At 34.8% G+C, this 21412-nt stretch overlaps 1 protein-coding gene across 1 annotated transcript; it reads left to right on the plus strand.

Moving 5' to 3' along the window:
- The first annotated feature begins 4748 nt into the window (after positions 1 to 4748).
- Positions 4749 to 6561, plus strand: LOC115990085 (aluminum-activated malate transporter 10-like). The gene is made up of 6 exons (XM_031113949.1): positions 4749 to 4833; positions 4941 to 5059; positions 5153 to 5296; positions 5384 to 5449; positions 5998 to 6141; positions 6226 to 6561. The coding sequence occupies exons 1-6, from the start codon at positions 4749 to 4751 to the stop codon at positions 6559 to 6561; spliced, it is 894 nt and encodes a 297-aa protein (XP_030969809.1).
- Positions 6562 to 21412: the final 14851 nt, after the last annotated feature.

The following is a 21412-nucleotide window of genomic DNA, read 5'->3' on the forward strand; positions in this document are numbered from 1 at the left end:
CCATAAAAAGTGGTATTTCACTATATAGTTCCGAAACAGTGTTTTTTTTACAAAAAATTTCAGAAATTGGTGGTATTTGGCCATTTTGGCCCAAATACATGTCCAAACTAGCAAGAGGCTGAAGAAAAAATGAATAAATTGCTGGTTTTGAGTTCGACTCAACATATATTTCCCTAAACATATATGGTAATTAATTGAATGTCTTAATATAAAAGTTGGTATTGGATAGTCAAATGGTTCAGAAGTCATTAGTTAAACCAATATTCACAATATCTCAATGTAAAGTCTGTCTTTTGTAAGATACATATAGGACTTGGAAACGGAAGTTGAAAGCATTATAAAGAAGAGAGAGAATGTAAGGACTATATGATTCAACCTAACGACTTATGTGCAACTAAAAAAGCCCTTGGTGGTTTCATCTTCACTATCTTCCCAATTGTAAGTTATACTTTTGTTTTTTGGAATAGGTCAATTGTGTGTTTTACAATGAACTCTATGTATGGTATATATAGGAATTTAGAGTTAGGATTAGGTATACATGGGCTTTATACTTTAACTAGTCGCGGACCCGCGCGTTGCGCGTGATAATTATTTTATGGTGGTTTTATTATTATATTTTTTTTTTACAATTTAAAATAATTTAATAAAGACTAATGCATTTCGTAATCTTATTTTATTTATTATAGGAACAATCATAAATATAAATTTAGTTGTACCAAAATGAAAACAATACAATTTTTCTCAGAAATTCAAAAGGCAAGTTAACGAAAATTTTCATTTTTTAATAAATGTTATTTATAACATTTTGTGAATCGTTAAAAAGAATATAAAATTTTGGAAATTATTCTTTTAATTTTAAACAAACTTTCTTAAACCTTATTTTTTCTGCCTACAATCCAAAATACCGAAAAATGTAACTAAGAAAATTAATAAAACTTAACAATGATTAATTGGACCAATTAGGAAAAAATTTTGTTGTAATTTCATCCACCCAAAACATATTATTAAATAAACAATCATTAGCAAAATCTAATAATTAAATTTCTATATATGCATTGTTATAAATTATAAAATAATAATAATTTGGCATGCTAACAATATTTTAAAGAATATAAATGCAGCATGTCAGTATGACGTTCTATGTTTGATATGTTATTACTAAAGTGACTATTACCAGGAGAAATTCAGTCTTCAGATACATTTGTGGTGACAACACCATTTTCATTTAAAGTAGTGCGTATATAGATATTAGAATTTTTGTTCGCAGTCTCACTATTATAATCATGTCTTCTCTGTCTAGTGCTCCTCAAATATAAGTAAATCCATAACACACACACACACACACACACACACACACACATATATATATATAAATATATATATTAAATTGAAGACCTTAATAATATATAATAAAAAAAATGTAACTTTATGAAAAACCTACCAACAATATGATGTGAAGGTGACATAATCATAAATGAAGCAAATCCTCTTTCTACATAAACCTCTCCTCTCAAAGCATCAACATTGTTGAAGTTAGCATCTACTAAATGACTTCTATTAGCTGCCCAATAACTCATATTCATTTGCCTATCCAACATAGTACCCCTATTCAATTGTAAGTCAATAGAAATACGTTGAGTTGCAGGAGCATGAATATTGGTTGGATAGTTGCGATTTCTCCTGGACGCAAGAATCATCCTTCTTCTCAATCGTGCATAATAAAAAAACTTCATAGTACCTACAAACCATTAGTTACTAATTGTCATTATGGTGAAAAATAATTTCAAATAACTGGTGGATAATATGAACAACCTGCACTACCAAAAATAATATGTGGACAATTTTAGAAAAACATTTCATTTTATTTACAACTGACATTTAGACATACCTAAAGAAAACTTTTAGCTTTTGAATTTGCAATTTGATAGATAATTCACAATAATTTGGTAGACAATATGAACAGCCTACACAACCAAAAAATAATATAAAAATGATTTTAGCATAACGAAAGATTATTAAAATATTTTACCATAGCCTTTTCATTATATTTATAATTGAGAGTTAGACATATTTGACAAAACAATCCAACTTTTGAACTTGCAATTTAATAGAAAATCCATAATCAACTGGTAGAAAATATAAACAACCTACACAACCAAAAGATAATATAAAAAATATTTTATCCTTCTTTTTTTGGGGTGCATTCATTTTGCTGTCATCTATTTATAGTGTCTTCCTGGTAGGTTATGTAAGTTCACACATGTAGCATGAAGAGCATTTTTCTAAGACTATTTGGAGATTCCTACCTTTATGCAGTTGCATTAAAAACGAAAATATAAATAAAATATTAAGCATTGTGGCTGCAAAACATAAATAAAAATTATTTGATATTTTTGCACCAGTCATTTTTTTCAATAGAAAATATCTAATCTCTAAACATATTACAATCTCATCTAACGGTTATCTCAAAATCTGAATATCATGTGGTTCTAAAGAATTTGGAATTTTTATTGAATTATTTTACAATCTCATCTGACGGTTATCTCAAAATTTGAATATCATGTGGCTCTAAAGAATTTGGAAATTTTTTTTATTTTTAAAATCCCCCATTTTTTCAACTTGTCTGGGTTCAATATTCTTTTGTATCGTGGGAATGTAATTCAGTAAAATTTCATATTAAAAGATAGACACCCTAGATACTAATGTGACTCCATAGTACTTACAAACCATCATTTACTAACCGTCATTATAGTAAAGATCATTTCAAATAACTGGTGGATAATATGAACACCCTACTAATAATATGAGGACTATTTTAGCAAAGCATTTCATTTTAGAGAGACCTGAAGATATATTCTAGCTTTTGTGAACTTGCAATTTAATAGATAATTTGTTATAATTTGGTAGAAACCAAAAGATAATATAAAAATTATTTTAGCACACCAAAAGATAATATAATCTCAATTTTATAATAGCATTTTCATTAATTGAGAGTTGGACGTACTTTACGAAACAATCCAGCTATTGAACTTGCAATTTAATAAATAACCTGTAATCAGTTTGTAGAAAATATGAACAACCTACACAACTAAAACAAAATATAAAAAATATTTTAGCATAGCCTTTTCATTTTATAGTTGTTGAACTTGCAATTTAATAAATATTCCGTAATTAACTGGTAGAAAATATGAACAATCTACATAACCAAATAAAAATATAAAAAATATTTTACCATAGCCTTTTCATTTTATTTATAATTAAAAGTTAGAAATACTTGAAGAAACAATCTAGCTTAAAAACATGTAAATTAACAGGTAACTTGTGAGCAATTGGTGGGTAAAATAGTAATCAAAACGGTGACAGGTGTCCACATCATTAAACACCAAGACCTTTTTTTTTTTTTTTTTTTTTCATAAATGAACACAAACATTCACATACAAATACACACTCAAACACTAAAAAATATATAATATTTTATGTCATCTATCTATAGTGTCTTCCTGCTTGGTAAGTAAGTTCACACAAGTATCATGAAGACCATTTTTCTAAGACTATTAGGAGATTCCTGTCTTTATGCAGTTCCATTAAAAATTAAAATATCACAAGGTAAGACCCAACCAAAAAACTTAAACTAAAATAGATTTTTAGACCAAACTCATTTTTTTTAATCTCCCTCCGTTTTTGCTTTTAATCTACCTTTGTTTTTACTCTTTCACTTTGTGTTAAAACCTTCCACTGCCTATTTTGATCTCCCTTTGTATATGGTGTAATTAAATAGTCTGAAATTTTAATCAAGCATGTGAATTTAGGTCAAAAATTCATTAAATAACTTATTGCTCCACAGTTGATTTTCCAATTCCTTCCTTTTGAATGAAAAAAAAAAAAAAAAAAAAAAAAAAAAAAAAAAAAAAAAAAAAAAAAAACCCAAAGCAATACCAATTTTGTTTTTTTGTAATTCGAAATGTATTATGTAAATAACCATGTTTTGAAGTTTGGCCTTTGGTAGCAATTATTTCAGAGAGTGGACCTCACAAGAAGACTAGACTACTAAACTTTTTTAAAGAATCAACTAAATTATTGAACTTAATGAGGCATATAAGGCTACATTCAGGAAATAATTAATTAACTATGTTCTAAGGCATCGGCATGGTTGTTGAAAAATGTCCTAGAGATTGATCTCAATGTTGATTTCTTTTTCCTTAGCTCATCGTGCTTAAATAGTTGTGACATTACATAAGAGCCATAGATTTAAAAAAAAGGTTGCAGTTAATTAAAACTTCTCAATTTGAGGAAAATATCGCACCTACAATAGTTTAGGACGTGCCCATTAGGAAAAAATACCACAAAAGATCTAAAGAATTTTCCAAACAACTCAATAAATAATTTGGGATATATCTCAAGACTAAAAATGACTAAGACGGATAGTTTACTGCTCAAGGCATCGTTTGAGGGACTTTGATGGAGACATATGGCCACATAGGGCTGATAGACAACAAAGTAAAAACTTTAATCCAATTACCGTGGGTACCAATCTACACTAACACAGAACACTTGATAGAAGTGGAGACAAACAACAAAATGAAAACTCTAATCCCACAATCACAAAGGTGATGCAAATGTTTCTGACTCCAAATATTTATGGCAGCTTAGTTATAGTTTCTGGCTACCGAGTGGACAAATTTTTTGAGATGGCATACCATAGATTGTCAACAATTGCCATTGGGACCTCTTTATGCATTTTTATAACCATGGTCTTCTGTCCCATTTGGGCTGGCAGTGGGCTTCACGATTTGATTGTTCATAACCTGGAAAAACTTGCTGACTCCCTGGATGGTATGCATGAACAAAGATCATTGATTGAACACTCAATATATAATTAATTTTCCTTATTCAAGCATAACCAAATTATACATAAAACACTTTGTCAACTTGAAATTCAGGATGTGTTGGCGAATACTTCAAAGATGATAAAACTAAGCTTGGCAATGAGGAAGATCCTAGTAAGAGAATGCAAGGCTACAAATGTGTGCTTAATTCTAAGGCAACTGAAGAAGTCATGGTAGGCTGTTAACTATCCTAGTGGGTCAATTTGCTAGCAATAAGATAACTATTGAGTACTCAGTTTGTTAAATTTTCTAATTCAATTGTACAGGCCAATCTTGCAAGATGGGAACCTGCACATGGTAGATTCAACTTTCGACATCCATGGAAACAATATCTCAAGATTGGCACATCAATGCGTAAGTGTGCTTATTGCATTGAGGCTCTCAATAGTTACATAAACTTAAAAATTCAGGTAAAATACTTTTTTGGTTTTATATATCATACTTTGTTTACTTAAATTTCTTGTAACATTAATTCCAATATTTTTGTTTGGCCATAGGCACCAGACTATCTAAAGAAACATCTTAGTGATGTATGCACGGTATTGAGCACCAATTCTTCAGAGGTCCTAAAAGAATTGGTCATTACAATGAAAGCTCTCACCAAATCATCCAAGATAGATTTATAACCTTAAAAACCCCAAAAGCCCAATATTCTCCTTTTCCTTTTTCACAATTTCCCATTAACCAAACAGAGAAAATAGTAGAGTAACATACTATCTAAAAAAGCACCTGAAATTTGGGGAATATGTGAGACTCCAATCTACCAAACCATGTAATCCTCAACTAAACAAAACAAAAGAATATATCAAATCATTTTATTAAATAGCCATAAAATCATCAAATGATTGTACAAATATTACTTGGTAAGCCCAGGAAAAAAAAAAAAAAAAAAAAAAAAAAAAAAAAAAGGCTAGATAGGTTAGTTTTGAACTTTAATTTTCATCCAAAAAAATCAAGACATTTCCCAATTTTCATACACTATTACATTGACAACCCTGCTTTTACGCTTGAACTCAACATGGTTTCCCAATTCTTTCATTGGGTCAATTCGCTAGCAATAAGATAACCATTGAGTACTCAGTTTGATAAATTTTCTAATTCAATTGTACAGGCCAATCTTGCAAGATGGGAACTTGCACATGGCAGATTAAACTTTCGACATCTATGGAAACAATACCTCAAGATTGGCACATCAATGCGTAAGTGTGCTTATTGCATTGAGGCTCCCAACAATTGCATAAACTCAGAAATTCAGGTAAAACACTTTGGTTTTATGTATCATACTTTGTTTTCTTAAATTTCTTGTAAAATTAATTCCAATATTTTTGCTTTGCCACAGGCACCAGACTATCTAAAGAAACATCTCAGTGATGTATGCATGGTATTGAGCACCAATTCTTCAGAGGTCCTAAAAGAATCGGTCATTACAATGAAAACTCTCACCAAATCACCCAAGATAGATTTATTAATTGGAGAGATGAACTTAGCTGTACAAAAACTTCAAGATTCCTTGAACTCTCTTCCCAATTCTTTCATTGGACCCACAGTGTCAACATTACAAGCTCCCAATCTCTTCTCTATATATCAATACTCTTATCAGCAAAGCCACTACACAAAAACTCCCCCATTTGACCCATACATAGGACAGCCATTTGATGAGCTTTTGTCTCATTAACTAAAAGGTGACAGATTTAATATAGCTACATGATTGTCACACTATTTCTGGGTTTACCCAACCTAGAAAATCCCCAAAAGAGCTCCGAATGAATGTACCCAAAAGAAGCAGTGCTCCAATTAAATAACACAGCAGTAAGAAAATCAACACCCTAACAAAAATGATTTAGAAAGTAAATGTAACGTAACAACCATCCACACCATAGCAAGAAATAGGCAGAAACAAACGTAGAAAGGCGAAAAAAAACCATCAAGCAAAAGAATAGAGCACAAAGATGTAGGGATACCTCAATTGAACCACCCAGGTTACATCAGTATTTATATAGAAGTGAGGAGAGGAAGGAAGATAGAAAGGTTGTCGTTAGAAGCCAAAACAGAAGCTGAAACCGTAGAGCAAGAAGATGAAACCATGAGTGAAACAATAGAAAAGAAGCTGAAACCGTGAGAATCAAAAGGTGGGGAAGGGGAAGGAACTAAACTTGAAATGATGAAACAAAATGTGGTAAACTGGAATTTGAATCCGCATAATTGAAGGGAGCATAAGTTGTAACCGTGAAAAACAATTAGGTTTGACAAAGGGAGCTAGATGAAAAGGCTTTGGTGTGGGCTTGGGCTTTATAATGGATTTAAATGTACAAGAAGTGGACCTTAAAGTAGAAATAGGGCTGAAACTAATTTTAGTTTTATTAGCATTTTAAAATTGGTAAAATTATTTTAAAATTGAATTAAAAATTCAGAAAATAGGATGGAAGTGACATGGCTGCTGATGTGGCTTAATTTGAGCGTTTTTAAAATTGGTAAAATTATTTTAAAATTGAATTAAAAATTCAGAAAATAGGATGGGAGTGACATGGCTGCTGATGGCTTAATGTGATCGTAGCAACATTAAATACTATGCTTCAGCTTTTAGTAATATATAGATTGGGTTTTTGGGCAAATATATAATTAACACATAAACCTTATATCTTTAACACTACAGACACACTCAATTTCACATCTTATTGAGTTGTCAACTTATGACGGAAGCAACATCACTTTCACATGGTTCCACCAACCCTTCTTATCTCTAGTTCATTCTTCTCTTGATAAAGAAAATAAAGCGGGTAACCTAATTAGAAGGCATATGATGTTATGTCTTTATCTTAACAAACATAGTACATCACTCACAATATCTTGTCTATGGCCGAACTACTTAATCACATCGGATCAAGTTAATCCCTTATGAGCCCATAACTCAAAGAAATACTCGATTGACTAATCCCAAATAAATGTTATCTTCAAGTAATATATATGCGGCTAGCTAGCAATTAATCTTTGTACCTGTTTCAATATGAAGAGTAATGTAACTGCTTTCCCTATAAACTAGATTGCAAATCTAGTGGAAGAAGCAGATTGGTAGTGTCACACCCCGAACCCAACTATAAAGATAGGCATGTGACAACCGCCGCACGCTTATAAAATAAGCCCTTTACAAGTGTGCAAGGCCTTCTTAGCAACTAAAATTTATCCTCAAGAATTAAATCAATTATATCAAAAATACCTCAACAATTTTTTTATGAATAAATCTCCAATAATTTAAAAGGAAAAAAATCCAAACCTTATGTACATAATGCCAATTGGCCAATAAATATAAAACTATTAGAATACCATCCAATCCCAAAACCACTAAACTTCTTTCCTGCTCACAACACAACATTAAAACTCCCAAAACTTGCTATTCTTTACAATCTGAAATTGGAGGGAAAAAGGGAGTGAGTGGACAACTCAATAAGGAACCAAAGTCTTAATAAGTTCTATCAAGCAATAAATCTGTAAAGTAATAAGATGTAATATGAGTCTTCAAAAGCTATAATATACTATGGGTTTTCCAAAATAACTAAAGAAGTTTCATAGTCTTAAAATAATAAGTTGCAAATAGATCACATACTTTAATCTGACAAATATACCATAGATGGTTTAGAAAGTAGTCAGTTTTCCATATATCAAAACTATAACTTACAATATGTTCCAAAAAAATACATAAGCAGTTTTAATGACTCAAAATAGTTCAAATATTCAAACATTTCCAAAATCACATACGTAGTTTTAAGGGCTCAAAATAGTTCAAATATTCAAATGTAATTCATATTTTTAACAATCTTATGACTATGGTTATGCTATATCCCTGTGACTAGACTTTAGAGTACCAATGAATAACCCCCATTAGCTGGGTATCAGAATAAATTCATAGTCAGATTGTTCATAATCATATATATGAAATCATTGTTTCTAATAGAAATATATCTTATTCAATATTCCATTCTATTTGTGATATTTCTATAATTCTTTACTTTAAATCAATATAGCTAAAAAAAATAATTAAATAAAATACATCATATATTCAGTAACCAGATATATTTGTGATAATTCTTTATTTGAAATCAGTAATACAATAGAAATAAATTGTAACAACTGAAAAAAAAAATTAGTAATTAAAATACGCAAAATAAAACCAATTAGGATAAGGTTACTTACCTCCAAAAGCCATACCAAAAGGAACTTCTCTCTAACATTTCTTCTAAAATCCTCAAATATCACCAGATTGAAGTATGGCTGTGTGAACTACCTAGCTCCTAAATGTAAGGATCTGCCATCTTTTGTACCTTTATAACATGTGGTACTACAAAACTCTTAGATGCATGGTGGGCCTCAAACGTTTTGGCATTAAGTGAATGAATATGTGGTTCAAGAGAGGTTACAAATGTCAACCGTTGTTCCATCATACTTGGTAGCCATTTATTCATCATTGTTTCAATGTAAGGCTCAGCCCACTTTCAACTTGACCTTTATTTTCCTATGCCTTTTGGATTAACAAATCCAAGGCTGGCCTTCCATGATCATTCCAGTGAGTCACTATATAGGACTGGAAATAGTGTAAATGGACTGCAAGCCAACATGGAACCCACCATCTATGGACCTTCACTAACTCTTCAGATATTGAAGCAGCCTCCAATTTCGCCATTAGCATCTCTTCCTCCGCCACTTTCAGAAGATGTTCAACTTTACGAACTCTAGTCTTCTGTTCATCACCAAAAATTTTTTTTTTTGGGAAGATTTTCTAGGTTTTAAATTCAGTTCATGAATCTTTTTCTCAGCTATGTTTTCCCTGGCTTCCAACACATCTTTTATCAAATTTTGTGTTTCAAATTCCTTTTTAAGTTTGCTAACCTGCCAAGAACTGTTGAACTTGGAGCATGTACGCTACCCCCCATGGGCTCCTTAACATGTAGTGATCCTTATTTGCTGGAGCAAAAATGCAATGCTATTTAATTTCTCTTCAATGATTCTCTCCATCTATCTAATACCCTCATCCTTCCTTCTCAATTCACGGTTTCTCTCTTCAATACTAGAAATAAGCTTATATAGCTAGGGTTTCAACCCTATTTTTCTAAAAACCTCCCTTATAATTATAAATTATAAAATTAATCCCACAAAAGATTTACTTAAATGCCCTTCCTTTTAAATCTGTTTTTTTCCAGGTATTACAAGTAGTTTGACCAAGCAACAACCAGCTTACACACACACACACAAGAAACAAAGATTGGTCACAATAGCAGCAGTTTCTGAAGAACCCAGCAATAGAAAGAGGATTAAAGTGTAGATGGGAAATTTCATCAAAGAATAGATGGTTTTCCAAATAGTACTAATAGTATGTCTTTATCGATTGTTTGTTTCTCCCTTTGCGTTATCATTGTACAAACACAAGGACAACACAACGATGTGTTATCGAAGAGGAAACCAAAGCCTTTGGCGCAAACCTCTCCGCTGCCCTCCAAGCGGTAAATAATCCACTAAATAATGTAGTTGGGATACATGAACAACAGAAGACCCTCCAAGCCTAATCTGTCCAGTGTACCTTGTTAGTGTGGCTTGAATTTGCCACAAGCCCATAAAGCCCAATCCGGCCATAGATTGACCTAATACAAGTTGTATTAGGAATCCTACTTCAGCCGACTTTTTATAAAGTAACATATATATATATATATATATATTGCTTTATTATATGCGGCTACATTGAATAGAATTGATTTAAGAAAAATTCCAATTAACCAAGTGAGCAAGCCACATGAGAGAAAATAGAGAAAAGAGAGGCAGTCAGCTTCTATTCTTAATTTTTCTGTGAGAGAGTGCTAGGGTGTAATTGAGATTTGGGTTTCTTGAGAGTATTCTTGTGCACTATTGTATTTTCCCTGATAATAGTGAAATCCCTGCAACTCCGTGGACGTAGGCAAATTGCCGAACCACGTAAATATTGTCTTGTGCTTGTGATTTTTTTCTTTGACGTGTGTTTTCTCTATTTGTTTTGTTTCTCACAGGTTAGGAATTTTTTTGTTAAATTCCCTACAACTGGTATCAGAGCCTAGGGTTAGGTTTGAGTGGGAGCAATGGCAGAGGAAGCAGGAAAGGCGTCTGGAATAGAGAAGTTTGATGGCACAGACTTCGCATATTGGAGGATGCAGATTGAAGATTATCTCTATGGAAGGAAATTGCATCTGCCTCTTTTAGGGACAAAACCTGAGGCTATGAAGGCTGAAGAATGGGCTCTTCTTGACAGACAGGTACTAGGAGTTATCAGGTTAACTCTGTCTAGGTCTGTTGCACACAATGTTGTAAAAGAGAAGACCACAGCAGATCTGATGAAGACTTTGTCTGGTATGTATGAAAAGCCGTCAGCAAACAATAAGGTGCACTTGATGAAGAAACTGTTCAATCTGAAGATGGCAGAAAATACATCAGTAGCACAACATCTAAATGAATTTAATACTATCACAAATCAATTGTCATCTGTAGAAATTGATTTTGATGATGAGATTCGTGCTCTGATCGTCTTGGCTTCTTTGCCAAACAGTTGGGAGGCAATGAGGATGGCAGTAAGCAATTCTACAGGAAAAGAAAAACTCAAGTACAATGATATACGAGATTTAATTCTGGCTGAGGAGATTCGCAGAAGAGATGCAAGTGAATCCTCAGGATCTGGTTCTGCCCTAAACCTTAAGACAAGAGGCAGAGGTAATAACAGAAATTCAAATCGGGACAGATCAAAATCCAGAAATTCTAATCGGAACAGAAGTAAATCTAGATCAGGCCAACAAGTACAATGCTGGAATTGTGGGAAAACATGTCACTTTAGGAATCAATGCAAAAGTCCTAAGAAGAAGAATGAAGATGATTCTGCTAATACTGTAACAGAAGAGGTACAGGATGCATTACTTCTTGCAGTAGACAGTCCACTTGATGATTGGGTCTTGGATTCAGGAGCTTCGTTTCATACCACTCCACACCGAGAAATCATACAGAATTATGTTGCAGGTGATTTTGGTAAGGTGTATTTGGCTGATGGTTCAGCCTTGGATGTTGTGGGTATGGGAGATGTTCGAATATTGTTGCCCAATGGGTCTGTTTGGTTACTGGAGAAGATTCAACATATTCCTGACCTGAGAAGGAATCTGATTTCTGTTGGACAACTTGATGATGAAGGACATGCAATACTATTTGTTGGTGGTACTTGGAAGGTTACAAAGGGAGCTAGGGTATTAGCTCGTGGAAAGAAGACTGGTACTCTGTACATGACCTTAAGTCCAAGAGACACAATTGCAGTTGCTGATGCAAGTATTGATACAAGCCTATGGCACCGCAGACTTGGTCATATAAGTGAGAAAGGGATGAAGATGCTGCTGTCAAAAGGAAAACTACCAGAATTGAAGTTTATTGATTTTGACATGTGTGAAAGTTGCATCTTAGGAAAGCAGAAAAAGGTGAGCTTCTTGAAAACTGGCAGGACACCGAAGGCTGAAAAATTGGAGTTAGTACACACTGATTTGTGGGGGCCTTCTCCGGTTGCATCCCTTGGAGGTTCAAGGTACTACATCACTTTCATTGATGACTCAAGTAGAAAGGTATGGGTTTATTTTCTAAAAAATAAATCAGATGTATTTGAAACCTTTAAGAAGTGGAAGGTCATGGTTGAGATAGAAACAGGTTTGAAAGTAAAATGTTTGAGGTCAGATAATGGAGAAGAGTACATAGATGGAGGGTTCAGTGAGTATTGTGCTGCACAGGGAATTAGGATGGAGAAGACCATTCCTGGGACACCACAGCAGAATGGTGTGGCTGAGCGCATGAATAGAACTCTCAATGAGCGTGCTAGGAGAATGAGGTTGCATGCTGGACTACCAAAAACTTTTTGGGCTGATGCTGTTAGCACTGTAGCTTACCTAATAAACCGAGGACCTTTAGTTCCCATGGAGGTCAGACTTCCTAAGGAGGTTTAGAGCGGTAAAGAGGTAAAGTTTTCACACTTAAAAGTTTTTGGTTGTGTTTCCTATGTTCATATTGATTCTGATGCTCGTAGTAAACTTGATTTAAAGTCTAAAATATGTTTTTTCATTGGCTATGGTGATGAGAAATTTGGCTATAGGTTTTGGGATGAACAAAACAGGAAAATCATCAGAAGTAGAAATGTGATATTTAATGAACAGGTTATGTACAAGGACAGGTCAACTGTAGTGCCAGATGTTACAGGGATAGATCAAAAGAAATCTGAGTTTGTCAACTTAGATGAATTGACTGAAGGTACTGTCCAAAAAAGGGGTGAAGAAGATAAGGAGAATGTAAATTCACAGGTAGATCTGAGTACACCTGTAGCTGAAGTTCGCAGATCTTCCAGGAACATTAGACCTCCACAGCGTTATTCACCCACTTTAAATTATCTCCTATTGACTGATGGTGGTGAGCCAGAGTGTTATGAAGAAGCCTTACAAGATGAGAATTCAAGCAAGTGGGAGTTAGCCATGAAGGATGAGATGGATTCTTTGTTGGGGAATCAGACATGGGAACTGACTGAATTGCCAGTAGGAAAGAAGGCTTTGCACAACAAATGAGTATACAGAATAAAGAATGAGCATGATGGTAGCAAATGTTACAAGGCCAGATTAGTTGTTAAAGGGTTCCAGCAGAAGGAAGGCATTGACTACACAGAGATATTTTCTCCAGTTGTGAAGATGTCAACAATCAGACTAGTACTGGGAATGGTGGCTGCAGAAAACTTACATCTTGAGCAGTTAGATGTGAAGACAGCATTCCTTCATGGTGACTTGGAGGAAGACCTTTACATGATTCAGCCAGAAGGGTTCATTGCTCAAGGACAAGAGAATTTAGTCTGCAAACTGAGAAAGAGCTTATATGGCCTAAAACAAGCTCCTAGACAGTGGTACAAGAAATTTGACAGTTTTATGCACAGAATTGGTTTCAAGAGATGTGAAGCTGATTACTGTTGCTATGTTAAGTTTTTTGACAATTCTTACATCATATTACTGTTGTATGTGGATGATATGCTTATTGCAGGGTCTAACATTGAGGAGATTAATAATCTAAAGAAGCAATTATCCAAACAGTTTGCAATGAAAGATTTGGGAGCTGCAAAACAAATCCTTGGTATGAGAATCATTAGAGACAAGGCTAATGGTACATTGAAGCTTTCACAGTCAGAATATGTGAAGAAAGTTCGCAGCAGGTTTAACATGAATGAAGCTAAACCAGTGAGCACACCCTTGGGTAGTCATTTCAAACTAAGCGAAGAACAATTACCGAAGACAGAAGAAGAAAGGGACCACATGAGTAAGGTGCCCTATGCCTCAGCTATTGGTAGCTTGATGTATGATATGGTGTGTACAAGGCCAGACATTGCACATGCAGTGGGAGTTGTGAGTAGATTCATGAGTAGGCCTGGAAAGCAGCATTGGGAGGCAGTCAAGTGGATTCTGAGATATCTGAAGGGTACATCAGATACATGTCTTTGTTTCACAGGTACAAGTTTGAAACTGCAGGGTTATGTAGATGCTGATTTTGCTGGTGATATTGATAGTAGAAAGAGTACTACTGGGTTTGTTTTCACTCTGGGTGGTACAGCTATATCATGGGTTTCAAATCTACAGAAGATTGTTACTTTGTCTACTACAGAAGCTGAGTATGTTGCAGCAACTGAAGTTGGAAAAGAGATGATTTGGCTACATGGTTTCTTAGATGAATTGGGTAAGAAGCAGGAGATGGGTATTCTACACAGTGACAGTCAGAGTGCAATCTTTCTTGCCAAGAATTTGGCTTTTCATTCAAAGTCGAAGCACATACAGAAAAAATACCACTTTATCCGTTATCTTGTTGAAGATAAGCTGGTAATGCTTGAGAAGATTTGTGGATCTAAGAACCCGGCAGACATGTTGACTAAGGGTGTCACTATTGAGAAGTTGAAGCTGTGCTCAGTTTCAATTGGTCTTCTAGCTTGAGGACAGGAGGATGAGTTGCAGGGATGAGGGATTGTGTTATGGAGGATTGTGGCTGATGTTTGCAGCTTGTGAGCCCTTAAGGGCTAAGGTGGAGCTGATGGAGGAGTTTGCTAGTGTAACTTGATCAATTCAAGCCAAGGTGGAGATTTGTTAGTGTGGCTTGAATTTGCCACAAGCCCATAAAGCCCAATCCGGCCATAGATTGACCTAATACAAGTTGTATTAGGAATCCTACTTCAGCCGACTTTTTATAAAGTAACATATATATATATATATATATATATATATATATATATATATTGCTTTATTATATGCGGCTACATTGAATAGAATTGATTTAAGAAAAATTCCAATTAACCTAGTGAGCAAGCCACATGAGAGAAAATAGAGAAAAGAGAGGCAGTCAGCTTCTATTCTTAATTTTTCTGTGAGAGAGTGCTAGGGTGTAATTGAGATTTGGGTTTCTTGAGAGTATTCTTGTGCACTATTGTATTTTCCCTGATAATAGTGAAATCCCTGCAACTCCGTGGACGTAGGCAAATTGCCGAACCACGTAAATATTGTCTTGTGCTTGTGATTTTTTTCTTTGACGTGTGTTTTCTCTATTTGTTTTGTTTCTCACAGGTTAGGAATTTTTTGGTTAAATTCCCTACATACCTAAGCCCTCCAAGATCCTACTCCAACGAGGTTACACCAAACCTATTTCTTCTTTAGCTTACCAAATTCCGCTATAACCAATAGCATCAACCAATATGAATTGGTTCCTTCCGAACTGCTTCCCAAAGCACCAAATAGCCTTCTCACAGATATGGGTAAGGTGAGAAAAGGATTTGGTTAAAGAACCTCTCAAGGATGTAACAATGGAGAGGATGAGAGTTGAGGAATTTGAAGAGTCACTATGTAAAGATTGTGGATGAGTCAATCTTGTTTTTCTCTAAGATTTCTCTCTCAAAATTCTCTCTAGAAGCTCTTAATATTTAGTGGGTATAAGGGGTATTTATACTGGAGTGAGAAAGGAATGCGAAAAGTCAATTTTTCCATACCAGAATGGACTAGCAACTTAGTCGTGAGTCCAAGCCGCGAGCTAACTGAATGGCCAATATGGACTTTTTGTCCTATAGTACTATAGCTGGCATGACGGTTTAACTTCTCTGCATGCTTCACTTGTGTGCATCTTTTGGCGGCTTGCAAGCCACGAGCCACCCGTGAGATCCAGCCGCGAGTCCCTGTTTCACTGCACAATCTTGAGCATTTCTTCACACAATCTCACACACTGTCCTTACATGATTCCCACCTAAATACAGGGTTACTAATTACTAAATTACAAGAAAATTTGGCATGGAATAAAGCCAACAAGATAGTTGATTAAATTCAACCTTACAAAAATGTCTATCAATCAAATCATTATACTAAAATATAAATCCTTTTTCTTTTTTTTGCTGAGAACTAAAGTATATATAACCTTAAAATCTTTCCATTGTGAACTTTAGATGTATCAAGCCATTGTGTTTGTGTAAAGAAAAAAAATATTGGTGGCCTGACCAAATTCACCTATAAAAAATGATACTGTATAAAATCATTTTTATGTAAATGCATGAGTAAACTCAGGGTCTAATTGGATATCACTTATTTTGCTGAAACTTAAAACTTATTGTTGAAAGTACTGTAGATAAAGATAAAAGTTAGTTGAAATAGTACAATGTAGCCCATGAATAATACCAAAAAGTGCAGCAGGACTTATGAATAGCAGCAAAAATAAGCTGAATAGTAAAATAATTTATAATTTTCATCCAAATCCAAATGCACACCCAATCTAATGATTTCAGGTTGAGAGACGTCTAAAATTCTTAATTCTAGGGTTTCTAGTAGAAATAATTAGAACTATTGCCATTACTAGTTCTATACGTCAATGATTTACTTCCAAAAATAAATAAAAAACACACACACAAGAAAGGTCAACGGTTAGTGCTGAGAGAGAGAGAGAACTTTAAAGTGTTATTATAACCAAGAGTACATTAGAATGACAATGACAAGGGTGCGAGGTGGTCAAAGCCATATATCGTTTTCATCTCCTTTGATTATTATACTTTGGTTATTATCCTAATTTGTATGTTCTGTGATTTACTATTGCCATAACACGTGGATCCTCTATATTAGTCACATTAGAACACTGGATTAGATAATCAAGTAGAAAACTAAGGCATTTGTTTTTCAAAAGTTCCAAAGAATCCAGCTTACCACAATCAACTTGTGGACATTTAAGCCTAGAGTTGGTGTTCTTGTCCTATCTGATATTGGGTAAACAATTCTTTCTTATGGAAAGCAATATGACTAGCTCGTCTTTTACAAATATTGATACCTCCAAAATTTTCTCTGATCTTACCCTTCGTAGATCTACTTCAAATAGACTAGACTACTTGTATGAAATCTCTCATGTACCTAAAGATAGTAAGATTCCTATTAATGACTTCCCCATTATAAATCCTTACACTGTGTTTAATAAGCCCCAATCTTCACTTTAAAAAAAATAAAAAAATAATAAATAATAAAAAAACCTTAAAAAAATATATTGGCCCTTATCAATCCTTTACTATTAAATAATATGTCCAAGCCTCTAAGTTTGACCAGTTCAATATTCCAACAAGTGATAGTGAAAATTTCATCACACTTGTTCTCCCGAGAGAATTTGTTATTCCATGGCAAAAACAAGGGTATACTCATCTTCATTTTGATGTTGTAAGATTAGCATTGACCTTTCATGGAAGAAAAGGACTCTCAGCAGTCTCTAGAATTTCACTTCTTGACTCTAGGTTTCTGGAGTACCAACATGCATTTATAGGAACAGTTCAGACAACTCTTAATGCAGGAACTGTCTTTGTCACACTTTTTCCAAATTTGAACATGCCTCTCAAAGATCCTCATCTTTATGATGCTCTCAAGGTTCAAGTCCAGATCACAGGAGCTTCTCAGGTACAAGACACATACGTAGCTACACTTCATTATCAGCTTGCTTACAGGCTTCAAAATCATGCCTTTGATATGGCGGTCCCAAACATGGCCAAAACCAATGATGCCTTGTTAATCCAAGTTGATCCGAGGATGACCCCTATGTGTATGTTTGTCCCAAGACAACTTACAAGGGACCAGATGACTTCTCTTTTTCCAAAATCATGGATTACGAAATATGAGGCGCTTCACCAAACAGTCAAGCTAATCCAATCCAATAATCCTTTCTTCATCAGAAAAGAAAGAGGCGAAGTGGAGACAAGGTTTGTGACAGCCACATCAGAAAAGAAAGAAGTAACGGTTTTTCAAACCCAAATGGCGATGCTTCAACCAGTATCATTTGCCTTTGAAAAAGGCCTTACAATTAAAGGATTTCGTGAAGATGGAAAGCCTTACTATGAAGGAAGATCATCCTCCAGCCACATATGGTGGGATATCTGTGATTGTGTTGAATGCAAAAAAGAAGAAACCAATGATGATGACCATCAAAGAAGAAGGAAGAAAAAATCCACCCAACAAATCTTGAAAGAAAGATATGAAGCAAGTGAGCTAGAAGTAGACCTCCTTGGAGAACCCTCTAGAAAATTTGATTATTATGTCCTTTATCCTAGAACTAGAAATCAAAATCCCCAATGTTCTCCATGTAAAGAAGCCAAATCCAAACATGATATTGACCAAGAACCTAAACGTCCATTAATCCCATACTACCAGAACATCCTTCCCCAACTACCTAAATGCCAACATTTTCCTTCTAGACAAACCTAGACACAAAGACCTTTACCTTGTTACATGTTTGATAGAGCCTCACCCTCCTTTTTCACAAGATTTCCCCCTTTAGAAAGTTTTGAGCACCCCTAAGCCAATACAAAATATGTTTGGAAAATAAAAACCCCTATTGGAACCACTCCAAATGGAACCCAAAAACAATTTTCGTCAATAGAAGCAACTTTAAATTGACAAGAAAAAAAATTTGTTGCGCAAAACCAAGCCCTGTCAAAGATCCTTGATAACCAACAAAGGCTGGCTGAAGCAGTGACACCGTCTTTGTCATCCCTAGATTCTCTTGTCAATGACTTGAAGAAGAAGAACAAAATGGTTGAGCAAGAACTTGAAATAGTTGTAGCTAAAGTCAAAGATATGTCTGTTTCCTTCCCCTTTATTGGTCCAAAAAAAAAAAAAAAGCAACTTTTCACCCAACTCCAATCCAAAGAAAGATCTCAGAAGATAGCTATACACCCTTTCCAATGTTTGTCTACACCCCCCCCCCCCCACCCCCACCCCCTAACCAACTTAGACAATCACTATACAAAGACTTGTCTATACCCATAATCTCCCCATTTTTGTCCAACCGTATAGGACAAAATCTTCAACCCTTAGCCACAATACATCCTACTTACAATTCTCTCAAGACAAGTGGAATCCTCCCAGCGATAACTTACTCGCAACAACCCAAATCAAAATCCCAAAACCACCTACAAAACAAACCCTCTCCTAGCATAAAAGATAAAAGATCCAATGGATCAAATTCTAGATCCAACCATTGGTGCATCCTCAAAACCTCCAGATATGAACATGTTGGCCATAGATCTTGATCCTCTAAATCCAATTTCATCATTCCTAAAAACCCTAAATCTTGAAGACTCAAGGACCATTTCTGTGCTCTCAGTAATTGCTGACACTAACTTAGACTTATCTGATCTTGGGCTAGAAGAAGTGTTCATGCACCAACTAGGAAACCAGCCAATTGTAGAAGAAGATGATGTCTTTCACCCCCCCCCCCACCCACCACCATCACCTATTTTTCTTCCTCCACTTTTGTTCCTAACAACCAAACTCGTCTTACTTATTCATTAAACACTGATTCGAAACACCTGTTTACCATTGATGATGTTCCCCCTTCTAAATGGCATAAAAAGTTCATTGACATGTATTCATGGTGTACGGCAAAACTCCAAACTCCAAATTCTACTATTACACAAGTCATTGCTGAGTTCATCACAAGACTCGACAAGAAGAATAAGAGAATGGTGGATCAATCTAGGACAATTTCGGCAAAGACAGGCAGCCCAATCCCAAACCCTAGAAGAATTTTTCCCAATCCTTCATAATGAATTCCTTAGCGCAGTGACACATTATACAGAAGTTGCACGAGAAGAATTCTTGGCCATGAAATGTTGCTCATTTGAAAGGAAAGATCTGGAAAAGCACTTTGACAAAATGTCAAGATGATTTTATTCTATTAATGGCATGGATGATGTAAACATCAAGCACACCTTCCTCAAAACTCTCCCAGAGCCATCGAGAGATGAAACTCTTCGCATGATCACCAAGCCTCCTTAGGAGAGATCTATCAACACATGCTCATTGCTCTAGAAAAGCTTTGCAACCATAGAAAATTCCTTTCAAAAATTGAAAAGGTTCACAGCTTGCTCAAGGATAGCTACAAAAAGGAAAGACTTGCAAATTAAATGTTATGAGAAAGGCTGTGATTTTTTTACCAAAAAAAAAAAAAAAAAAAAAGTCACTCCAGGACATATCCTTTAAAAAAGAGATACCATGTAGAATCAAAAAAGAAAATTTTCAGGAAGAAGAAATGAAAGTTTCTCAGAAGAAAGCAATATAAAGGAAGGAACTCAAAGGTCTGTTTTGTGTGTAGAAAATCAGGCCATTTTGCAAAAAACTGCCCAAATGAGGAAAAAGCAGCAAAGCTTCTTGAATAAGCCCATATTCATGCAGAAAGATACTCCTTTCTTTGATTTAGAGTCATTATATTTACTGGATGATGAATACTCTCCTCAAACCCTAATGGTCATAATATATTCCACAATGGAAGAAGATTTAGACTCGTCCAATTCGGATGCTTCAGACCTAGAAATCCAAACCATCTATACATCCCAGCCCATTATAGCTTCCCTAACCAGGCCCACTCCCATAGCCCAAGTACATATTCTCCTAGTTACCTACTTTAGACCCACTTTTGTTATAGCCCTTTTTGACAGTGGAGCCACAGCAACAATTCTCCATCCCAAACTCTTACCTACAAAGTTCTAGTTGCCCCATTACAAGATGTTCCGAGCAACAAATGAAGAAATATTTCCAATCACTCAAAAAAGCAAGCCTACCCTTATCAGAATTTTCCTAACACTCACCATAAAACACCAAGTCCTTGGATCCCCTCTCACTAGCAGAGACCTCCTTATAGGTATTGATATCCTACATCAAATACCTAGCCTCAAGTGGTCCTTAAAAGGACTCTCACACAAACAACACCTCCTTACCTAGACTCAAGTTCCTCACCTATTCACATCTGACCCTTATGACTCTTTAAGAACCCAGATCATTAATGACTGATGTGCAAATAGTCACTCCAAATTCCTCCTTAAAAATCCAAATCCCTTATGGAAAAATCTAGATTTTTTCATACACCTCTCTTTTAAAAAGAATGAACATGTGAATTCCACAAAAGCCAGTCTTAAAGGAATGAACCCAGAACATTTCACTTTAGCCAAACAAGAGTTATCCACC

This window comes from Quercus lobata, chromosome 5 (genome assembly GCF_001633185.2).
Source record: "Quercus lobata isolate SW786 chromosome 5, ValleyOak3.0 Primary Assembly, whole genome shotgun sequence".
Classification (NCBI taxonomy): domain Eukaryota; kingdom Viridiplantae; phylum Streptophyta; class Magnoliopsida; order Fagales; family Fagaceae; genus Quercus; species Quercus lobata.

Coding starts and splice junctions, on each gene's coding strand:
- LOC115990085 (XM_031113949.1), top strand. CDS start 4,749: ATGGTCTTCTGTCCCATTTGGGCTGGCAGTGGGCTTCACGATTTGATT. Junction 4,834..4,940: donor ACTTGCTGACTCCCTGGATG/GTATGCATGAAC, acceptor CTTGAAATTCAG/GATGTGTTGGCGAATACTTC. Junction 5,450..5,997: donor TGAGCACCAATTCTTCAGAG/GTCCTAAAAGAA, acceptor TCAATTGTACAG/GCCAATCTTGCAAGATGGGA.